The sequence below is a fragment of the Gavialis gangeticus genome, unplaced genomic scaffold (genome assembly GCF_001723915.1).
Source record: "Gavialis gangeticus isolate Ggan-Ray unplaced genomic scaffold, GavGan_comp1, whole genome shotgun sequence".
In the NCBI taxonomy this organism is placed as follows: domain Eukaryota; kingdom Metazoa; phylum Chordata; order Crocodylia; family Gavialidae; genus Gavialis; species Gavialis gangeticus.
Window position 1 is genome coordinate 57,186 of NW_017729013.1, and position 11,081 is coordinate 68,266.

General features: G+C 44.1%; 1 protein-coding gene across 1 annotated transcript in view; it reads right to left on the bottom strand.

Moving 5' to 3' along the window:
• Positions 1-7,079, bottom strand: part of YWHAE (tyrosine 3-monooxygenase/tryptophan 5-monooxygenase activation protein epsilon) — a 36,229-nt gene extending 29,150 nt beyond the window's left edge. Inside the window, exon 1 of the mRNA XM_019511331.1 lies at positions 6,852-7,079. Within this exon, the coding sequence (XP_019366876.1) occupies positions 6,852-7,070 (219 nt within the window). The 5' untranslated portion in view covers positions 7,071-7,079. The remainder of the gene's footprint in view (positions 1-6,851) is intronic.
• Positions 7,080-11,081: the final 4,002 nt, after the last annotated feature.

Here is an 11,081-nt window from a genome sequence, read left to right on the forward strand (position 1 = left end):
GTGATCCTCCCCCTCTATGCGGCACTGGTCAGGCCGCAGCTGGCGTACTGCGTCCAGTTCTGGGCGCCGCACTTTAGGAGGGATGTGCACAGCATGGAGGGAGTCCAGAGGAGGGCCACTCGCATGATCAGGAGGCAGTACGGCAGGCCGGACAAGGACAGGCTGCGGGACCTGAACCTGTTCAGCCTCCACAAGAGAAGGCTGAGGGGGGATCTAGTGGCCGTTTATGAACTAGTCAGGGGGGGCCAGCAGGCACTGGGGGAGTCCCTGTTCCCCCGAGCACTGCCAGGAGTGACTAGAAATAACAGTCACAAGCTGGCAGAGGGTAAATTCAGATTAGACCTCAGGAGGCGCGACTTCACGGTCAGGGGGACTAGGATCTGGAACCAACTTCCAAGAGAAGTGGTGCCGGCTCCTACCCTGGGGATCTAAGAGGAGGCTAGACGAACACCTTGCTGGGGTTGTTTGACCCCAGCATCCTTTCCTGCCCATGGCAGGGGGTCAGACTTGATATTCTGCTCAGGTCCCTTCCAACCTTACCAACTATGAAATATGCACACTAGTAGGGCCACAATTCTTAGGAGGAGCTGGACACATTTTTGCCAGTGAAAGCTACGGTTGCACTTCTCTTCCAAGTTACTTGTAGTGCTGATCTCGACAAGATTGTCCATAGCATGGAAGACTGAGGACCAAAGAGATCCCTGAAAGGCAGGGTCTATTTGGCCAGATGGGAACCTGGACATTCACCTCAGGGTGTACAGGCCACTCCTTCTGACGAATCAGCTCACACCTTCCGCATCAGCGGAAGAGGTACCACTATGTTCTCCATTCCCAAATAAGCAACTGTCACCCTCCGTTCCTGCAGGATCTCTTGAGTTCTGCCTTTGTGAACAGGTCCAGCAGGATTCCCCTTGGCTCTCCCAGAGGTACTACTCCTGCAGGGTCCCAGCATTCTGGGTTGGGACTGCAAGCAAACACCTGATAATCTGCACAATTTCACATGGTCCACCTACCGCCACCCCTCCATCAAGTGCTAGACTGCATTGAGAGGTAAGCAGCATGCACCCCAAGTGCGGAACGAAGCGCTACAAAACTCAGGCATTCCATCGTCGATGGGAATAACCACATTTTTGGGGAACCAAGCTGTGCTTCAACTCACGAAGCCCCGAGAGCAAGTTGATGATTTGCCACTCCAACCACAATGGAATCCAAATCACTATGGGCAGACTAGTTTGCCAAACCGTGGCTCTAAATGTCAGCCAGAAGCAAGCATCTGACATGCTCCTGTTCTGCACATCTCTCGTCCCCCATGCCATTCATGTTGGCAGTCTTCATTACTATTAAGTTCTGAAGCTCCTGTGCCTTCGTACTTTTTCCATACTTGTTTTGAATTCTACCCATGCCACAAAAATAAAACACACTTCTCTTGGTATAAAAACTGTAGTATTCATTTCACAGACAACATGGAATTCATTTGATGGCCACAAAGCAACTCACCAAATGCAAGCCAAGGCAGCCGAAACACCATCTATAGGGCCCACAAATGGACAAACATGTAGGGCAGAAACAAAGACACCCCCTATTACTGAATCCAAGCAGGCCAGCAAGCCCAAGATTCAAGGAGATCAAGGTTGCCCAAGGTAAGATGCCCTTGTCAGTTGTCACTGTCAGTCACGCTTCTGGCTCCTCAACCTGTTAGATCCATCTCTGCCTCTGCTGTCCAGCTCCTCCCATGTACTTCTGCACATCATACAAAACGCAGCAGGCCAAAATTGTGGGTTAGTACAGCTCAGGTGCTGCCTGCTAGACAGAAAGTACACGCTACCTGGACTTCAGCTGCTCAAAAGCACATTCAAGAGTCATCTTGTAGCTGCTCAGCTGCTAAACAGTTTCATCCTACGCTATGGAAAGCTTCACAGTTAAGCCAGTGGCTCTCAATCTTTTTAGATTCAGGGCATCCTTCCACAACTTCTTCAAACATAGCAGCATCCTAGTTGAGTACCACTGCTGAGGTGCCTCAAGTTACCTCAGTGCTTCTCAACCAGGGTGCTCACGTTGCTGGCACTGCTGCCGCCAGTAAAAAGCGTCCTGCGTGCTTCATGTACAACCAGACCAGGAAGGGCTGCAACACATGCACACCTGCCTGCCTACATTAGTGTCATCCAAGAAGCATGAAGCAGGCAGTGCTGCAGCCCTTCCTGATCCAGCCTCACAGGCATCTCCTGGAAATAAAGACATGCAGGACAGTTCTACCAGGTGGAAGATACAGTGCAGGAGCCTGGAGATGAGCACCAGGTGGAACTGGCCCACGTCTCTTTCCAGAAGGGGTGTGTGTTCTTGCCACAGAGGGCTGTGGCAAGAACAAGTGCTTTTATTTTTTTTTATATTAAGGTTCTCTGATAAAAGCAACATAGGCAAAAGGGCCTGCCTGCTTCTGTTGCAGCTGCTTTTTAGTTCAACCCTGACATGCCCCCTAGAAACTGAGGCACGTAGCCAAGTTTTCCCTGCCTACAGCAGCATCGCCCATGTTGCAGTATGCCTGATAGTCTCACATTGCCCTGATGATAGTAACTCTAGGGAAAGGTTGCTCACTTTTAACCAAACAGTGGCAATAATACTCATTTCCAGGACAGCAGTGCTGCCAGATTTCTGCATCCACATTAGGCATACAGAAGTGGAACTGCTGAAAAATCCTACCATCATCAACCTTTAGGAGCCACCCCTTAGACGTTGAAACTTTAGTTCAAGAACTGTTTCTAGCCCATTATGCTGTCTTCAGTCCCATTCCCTTTCAAAAAGTCACTTTTAACATACCAAGAGTCAACACCCAGCTACCATATTCCTCCCATACCACATGGTCCCAGATAAGGCATGTGAAGGCAAAACAAAAGATTTGTCCAGGGTTACGGCTGTACAGATAGGAGCAGACCCTAATCTTCAGCTCATTCGTTGTCCTTCTGCCAATTAACCAAAAACTGAAACCCTAGCTGCTTCTGAAGACTAGTCTCCATGGGTAAATCTGCTAAACACTGAAGAGAACTAAAAAGAGTCTCCAATTCAAATAGGAGGACAGACCCCAAAAGCAGTTTACAGATAGTAAGATTGCCCAAAGAACATCAAGACCATTAAAAGCTGAGGCCATCATTAGCACCTCAAATGACTCTAATTTAGGCAACTGACCTCATACACTAAGTCAACCGACTCCTTCAGCTACCTGAAAGGAGACAGCATGGCTGGCTGCCTGGTGGAACAGGGATCAAAACGGGGTACTTCTATCTGGGCAGAAAATTCAGATCCACCCCTTAGGGCATGGACCCCTATGTTGGGGAACTGACTTGGGGGTAGGGAGGGAGGCGTGTGTGGTATGCAAGTAAATATGGCATTTTTTTATGCTGGTTACTGTAGTAACGAGATCTACTTTGTGCACTTGATCTACAATTTTAAACAGGTCTCATGCTTTCTTAGCTTTTGTCTTTGCCACATGCATTTTCTTTCAACTGAAGCATAACATTATCACACAGTAAAAACACACAGTGCAAAGTGGAGACAAGACTTAGCAATTCAGAGTGAGCAACATCCAACATTTCCTCTGCAGATCTTAAGCCCCGATTCATTACCCTGTGGGAAGAACCCCATGACTCTCCCACTCAGACTGGGGAACTAGGCAAAAGGACCCTGTGCCAACAGTGCTTGTCCCTAACAGGTGCTACTGGACTAAGTTTCTACCGGTTTCCATGCAGAAGCTTACAGTTACCTATGAATTAAGCCACAACCTCTGTAATTCATATTTATCCCTCCTGCATACCCAGAAGTATGTAGGGGGTAGAAAGAGGAAGACCAAATGGAGAAGACCGACTTTATGAGACCACCAGAATGGGAAAATTATCATTCAGATTTCAAATAGGAATCCATAGCATCAAAACTTTTCTGACCTATTGCACGCTCTTTGGGTTTTTGTAAAATAAAGAACTGCTCTATAATTTTTCCTTTAGTCAAAAAACAAAAAACAAAAGAAAGCTGACATTTGGCAGTTTGACGGCTACCTTGAATCTAAAGAGGCTGAGAACCACGGGCCTCTGCCAAGGGAAGATAATCAATCCTGAAAAAGGCCATCTGCAAGCCTGGGATAAAAAATGCAGATAGCATCTGAAGTCTTACACCAGTTAAGTCTTGAGCATTTGTGCAGAAATCTCACCTGAACTGCTGTTAACATTGTCGGGTACATTTCTTAATCCTCTCGTTATGAAAGGAACAACATATATACACACACAGAAAACACTTTTACAAACATGGAGCATTGTGTGTTCATAGGATTACTAAAATGCAAGTCCAAGTTGAATCTGGGTCTTTTAACCAAGAAAGCTGTGCCAACATATTCCCCTCCTACATACCAAAGTAAAACCACACAGGCTTTTCTCCACATTTACACAATGAGAAAGCATTAACATGCATTTGTTATCCACTAATCAAGGCACCTCTCTTTTAGTAAATGAAGACAACTTCAGTTTGAAAGTGCCCAACCACAAAAAAAAAAAAAGATTAAACATTTTTTTTTTATCCACAAATCAGGCCCCCTCTTTTTTAGAAAATGAAGACAACTTCAGTTTGAAAGTGCCCAACCACAAAAAAAAAAAAAAATGTAGAGCACTGACATTTGAGATCTGCTGCATAAAATAGAACTTTATTTCAAAAGAGTCATTACAAATAGTACCGTACTGATCATATTAATTTCCATGTCCACCTAAACAACAACTCAATTATTTACCTAATCCTACGAACATGCCTAGTTTACCACTCCATCGGGCCACAGGCCTTAGGAAGCTGTACCGCATAGTTTAGGGCCAATGCTGCCTGTCAAGTATCACAAGCTTTAACTTGCACAGAGGAGAAACTGAGCAGACTTGGCCTCAGAAACAGTGGTTCTCAGTCATTTCTGAATTGAAGGTACACCCTGCTGGACTCAAGGTACCCCTTAGAAAATACCAGCTCTCACTTGGGTTTTGTTTTGGTTTTTTTTATTAACATGAAAAATAATAAAAGAGCTCTCTATTTTACAAATAACTCAAAGTGCACAACAAGGCAGGACGTTTTTTGATCCCCATCGTTCCCTATTTGAAATCTCTGGGTTGATCTTATGAATCATGTGCAGGTATCTGCACAACCAGCACTACTTATACTGCACAGCAAACTGCAGTGTCCTTCTCGCCACACCCAGGTTGAGAATCACTGCCTTAGAGCTACTGTATCAACAGCATTTGAACATAGGGAAGGGGAAGGGATACCTTGCAACTTCCACCAGGTACAAACCCAAACTAATTAGTCATGACCCTTTAGAAGAGGAGGAGGCTTCGTGAACACTATCTGCAAATGATGCAGTTTCAAATACAGCTCAAACATCAGCACTCTTAACAGTTCTCTCTCCTGCTGGGATCATGTGTCAGCTGAGTACTGCTGCAATTCGTTGAAGGAACAGGGTTCTTAAAAAGCCAGAAGGCTGGTGAAAATATACGCAGTGAAATATCTGAAGGGTACTTTGAGCTAAATAACTAACTAACATACCCCCACCCCTTTGAGCTAAATAAATAACTAACATACCCCCACTTGCACTCTCACTTACAGTGTACTCCCAAATAAGTTAAATATGCACCTAATTTCTGAAAAGCAGAATTATTTCTTTTTTCTTAAAATTGTTCTTTATAGTAACCAAGTAGCAGCAACAAGGGAGCTGAGCCCTCCCGTTCTGCTCCCTGTGGATCACTGCAGGACTTTACTGTCACTTTTGCTGGTAAGCAGCAGAAACATGTCTTAACATATTTCTTGTACATAACGTGCACTCCAACTTTTAACAGCTGCTTCTAGGAAAAAGGTGCACGGGGTATGCAAGAAAAATGGATTTCAGGAGTCTGAGAAAAATCGCTCAAAGGTTTCATTAACTGCAATCACACACTCAAAACTTGTTCTTTGCCCTTTGAGCTGGGAAGATTTTAAAACTAAATAAACAATCACCGGTTACAAAGATGCTATCTGAATTAATTGCTTAACATCAAAGGAGAAATAAGTTTACAAAAGGCCCACTTACAGTGGCAAATATACTTGGCCTCTGTTTCATAATTATCAAGGCAACTGCAACTGTAGAACTAGCCTTCAGGATTCATCATTTCCTTTTGAAAATGAAATCACCCAAAGCATTTAACCTAAGTTTAGGTGAGTATAGTTAACCTAAGTTTAGGTAAGTACAGTTTGGAGACTATAAAACTTCTACTCTCAAAAGCAAGATCCAGTCAGAAGAGGCACAATTTTGACACTTTCTCATTTCAAGTCAAGCGTGTTTGCCTACTGTAGGCTGCTCTGAGCCTTTCGGAAAGGGCAAGGCATAAATCAGATAAACAATAATAAACTAATAATGCGTGTCAAGCCTCTTCCAGTTAGGTCCATATAAAGCTTTTAGAGTGATGTCAGGTAACTGCTGCATTCTTACAGTTACACCTCTAGAAAAAGCTATAGAAAATGTGGTGCAGGAGACAGGAGACACAATTGGTTCCTACCCAAGACAAAAGCTAGACTTCCTGTCATAAAGAACCTAATGGTAGTCATTCGTTTGGTACAAGAACAAAAGACAGAACAGTGTGAGAAGCAAAGAAAAAAAAAAAAAAAAACAAATTTCGATTTCAAATCAATAATAATGCACAAGGACCTAAAAAGGTCCTGGAACTCATTCCCAAAAACTTCAGAGACGCTGCTTATTACTTTTACAGCCTACAGTTATGAGAGGAGGAAGGCAAGGTGCTGCATTTACTGCAGTCAAAGTACACACACAGCTCCTCCAGAGCATTTCACCACATAGATCTTACCATTTGTCGATATTCCCGAATCATTTTTAGTTTATCTTCACCACCCTTGTTTTCTTCTTTTTGTTCAATGCTGCTGATTATTCTCCAGGAAGCTCTTCTAGCTCCAATCACATTTTTATACGCAACAGACAGCAGGTTTCTTTCTTCCACTGTCAACTCCACATCCATGCCAGCCACTTTCTTCATTGATTCAACCATTTCTAAGAGAAAAGAGATCATTAGACAGGCATATTAAATATACTTTTCAAAACACTTCCGAATCACCCATTTACTTTATTCCTGTCAAAACTTAAGTTGAGTTCAAATCCATTCAATAAGAAAGTCACTGTAATTTCCAGAATTTAGTGTTATAAACTCAGCTTGGCAAACTGGGTTCAATCCCACCTTTAATTTCTAGAATCAATCCTACACCTTTCCCATGTAAAGTGAGAATGCTTCTGGAAAGCAATTTGTACAGAGCCGTGAGAATTATGGATGGCCTTAAACCCCCTTTGTACAGCATTAAAAAGCACTACTGATGTTTTCTTAGTATTACTGCGTTTTATTTTTGAGAACTCGATTTCTGCAAGTTACGGCTGTACGTACACCACTGAACACATACACTGATCTCACCTGATTGGCTCGTCAGTTTTTCCATACCTATCTACCTCTGCATCTGAAAACAGTCCAGCTACATCCTCTTTGCAACCCCCCTTCAGGGATTTTAATAGATTCATGGATTGTTAGAGGCTGGAAGGGACCTTACAAGATCATTGGGTCCAGCCCCCCTGCACTTGGGCAGGAAAGACTGCTGGGGTCCCAGCAAGGTGGGCGTCAAGACGCTTTCTGAAGATCGCCAGGGTGGGCAACTGTACCACCTCTCGGGGGAGCCTGTTCCGGACCCTTGGCACTCGATGTGTAGAGTTTTTCCTTATGTCAAGGAAGAAGCAATCTTCAATCAGTTTGCGTCCAGTTTGACTTGAAGGCTGCTATCAAATCCCCTCAGTTTTCCCTTCTCTACACTAAATAACCCGTTTCCTCAGCCTCTCCTCAGAAGTCATGTGCCCCACTCTCCTAACCATTTTCCTTGCCCTCCATTGGACTCTACTCCAGATGTGGCCTCACCCGTGCCAAAGAGGAGGGAAGAATCACTTCCCTTGATCTGCTGGCAACACTCTTACTAATGCAGCCCAGTATGCCATTAGCCTTCTTGGCAACAAGGGCATACTGCTGGCTCCTATTCAGCTTATTGTCCAGTGTCACCGCCAGGTCCTTTTCTGCAGAGCTGCTGCTTCATTAGTTGGTCCCCAGCCTGTACTGTGCATGGCATTGTTCCATCCTAAGGCAGGACTTGGCACTTGCCTTTTTTGAACCTCATGATATTTCTTGGGGTCCAATCCTCCACTTTTGTCTAGGTCTTTCTGAATCCTAGCCCCATCCACTACTCACAGCTTGGTGTTATCTGGAAACTTGCTGAGGGTGCAATCCATCCCATCTTCCAGGCTGCTGAAGACCATGAACAAAACCAGCCCCAGGACCAACCCCTGGGACATCCACTTGATAGCAGCTGCCAACCAGACAGAGCCATTAATTACTACCCCTTAAGCCCAACAATTCAGCCAGTTTTCCATCTACCTTAGAGTCCATTCATCCAACCCATACTTAATTTGGTTGCAAGAAAGCTGAGAGAGACCATACCAAAAGTTTTGCTTAAGTCAAGGTATATCACATCCACTGCTCCCCCAGTGTCCACTAAGTCAGTCATTTTTTCATTAGAAGGCAATCAGGTTGGTCAAGTATGATATGCTCTTGGTGAATCCATGCTGACTGCTCCCAATTACTTCCTCCGCCAAGCGCTTAGAAATGGATTCCTTGAGGACCTGCTCCACAATTTTTCCAGGGACTGAAGTGAAGCTGATGGGTCTGCAGTTCCCCAGATTCTCCTTCTTCCCTTTCCTAAAGATAGCCACTATATTTACTCCTTACCAGCTGTCCAGGATCTCTCCCAATTGTCGGACATTTTCAAAGAGAACGGCCAACTCCCTCAGAACCCTCAAGTACGCTGCGCCTAGCCCCATGGTTTTGTACACATCCAGTTTTCCTGAATAGTCCCCAACCCGTTCTTTCACCACTGATGACTGCTCACCTCCCCAGACTGTACTGTCAGGTAGGTACAAGTAGTCTGGGAGCTTGCCTGTGAGGACTAAGATTAAAAAGGCATTGAGTACTTCAGCCTTTTCTGCATCCTCTGTCACTAGGCTGTCTCCCCCATTCAATGAAGGACTCATAGTTTCCCAGATCTTCCTCTTGTTGCTACCACTTGTAGAAACTGTTACATTTCATGTCCCCTCTCTGCAACTCCAAACGCACTCTGGCCTTCCTGATCCCTGCGTGCCCAAGCAATACTCTTACAGTCTTCCCTAGTAGTTTGACCTATTTTGACCTATTTTCCACTTCTTGCAAACTTCCCATTTGTGTTTTAGCTCACTGAAGAGTATCATATATTCATCAAGTTAAGAACTTAAGAAAAATACTGTTTTCGAACAGTTTGAGTAGAAGGTGCTTCCATCTTAAAATGACATATTAAATTAAGGGCAACCATCTGGTTTAAAGGGTAAGCTTAATAAAGTACAAAATCAATATAAATGACAAGCATCATTCATCTTAATGTGGCACTATGAACTCATTTGAAAGAAATACAACTAAAAACTGTTTTAAAAACTAGACCAGAATAAAACCTGGTATATTATTTTTTTAAATCAACACCATTAAATAGTTCTCCAGATTCATGTGGCTCACTAATATATTTTTAAGACAGTCAGGGTCAACCTTTTCGGCAGGTGCGCCAGAAAGTATCCCTACACCCTCCACAAGCGCTACTCTGATCGCCTCCCCCTAACCCATCTGCCCCTCTGCTTTCTTTTCTCATCCCTTTACACTCTGCCTGATCTGCTTCTCTGCTTTCCACTTCCTTCCCTGTGCTCCCAGACTGATTTACTGTTTTGCTTTCTACTTCCTCCTTATCTGATACTATGCTGCCTGCCCCCTCCCCAATCTGACGCATGACACACACACACGGGCTACCTGTGCCACTGTGGCACCTGTGTTGCCATTGGCCACCCCTGCTGACTGAAATTAAACTACTCCACACAAGGAAGGAAATATTTTGATGCCGAAAGGTGGACAAAACCTGGCTCCCACTCCTAAAAAAGCAAAAAACAAAGTGTCTAGATGGCCAATGACTTCAGCAATTTCACAAGATCAAAATTACTATTCTGGCAGCAAAAATACATTTTCAGCTGATTCATTTGGAGTCCAAAGTTTGATCATGACTATTCTGATATGAAAAAGTTAAAAGATATTCACACAGCAACAAAAGCCACAAATACCTCATAACAGAACTTGGAAGTATAGGGTGGTAACTCTCAACCAGGTGTTGCAAATTATTTTGAAGGGTGCCCAGAGGTGTAAGGAGATAAGCAGGTAAGTGTAGGCTCAGGCTTTTTCCTGCCTGGCCACTAACGCAGCCCCGCTACAGGAAAGTAAGGACCATAACACAATTTTTGAAATAGGGTGGCACTCAACTGGTGCCAAGTCCATCAAGATTGAGAACCACTGGCATTAGCTCTTTTGCTCTGTATTAGGTTAACCCTGCCCCAACCCCCTGCCTGAAACTTGTATACCTCTTCTTATGTGAAGGGACACCATTTGTTATTGATTCAGTGCAATTTATGTTTCACCCTAAGGGAATAGCAGGTGAGGCATACAGAATACTTCATAAGCAACTTTTGAAATACAGCACCAATGTAAAAAATATTTTAAGATTAATCTATCTACAGGCTTAAAAATGACAGGCAAAGAACATATAAGATGTACACTTTCTTCTGTCCTTCATATTTTTTTATATGCATTGGTTATTTCAGCCTGTAGTTACTTACTATATGTCCCCAAAAGGTATGTATTTCTTGTTGGTGAAAAGCAAAATGAAGTAGCAAGGAAATACAAAAGGTGGGGGAAGGGTTCTTTAAACAAAGGGTGCATCAAGCTGCCTTGCCCCCCACCCCTCCCAAGACTCAGTCAGGACCATGGGGTTTCTTGAGGGGCCAGATCCAGACTCACCTCTGACAGCAGGATGTGGTGACGGCACTGACTGCTGCAGACACACTCAAACAGTTACAACAACCTGTTTAGAACTGCCAATACTCAGCTGTATTTCATACAGCACAGCCTGTTCATGGCCTGCTGCCAAAA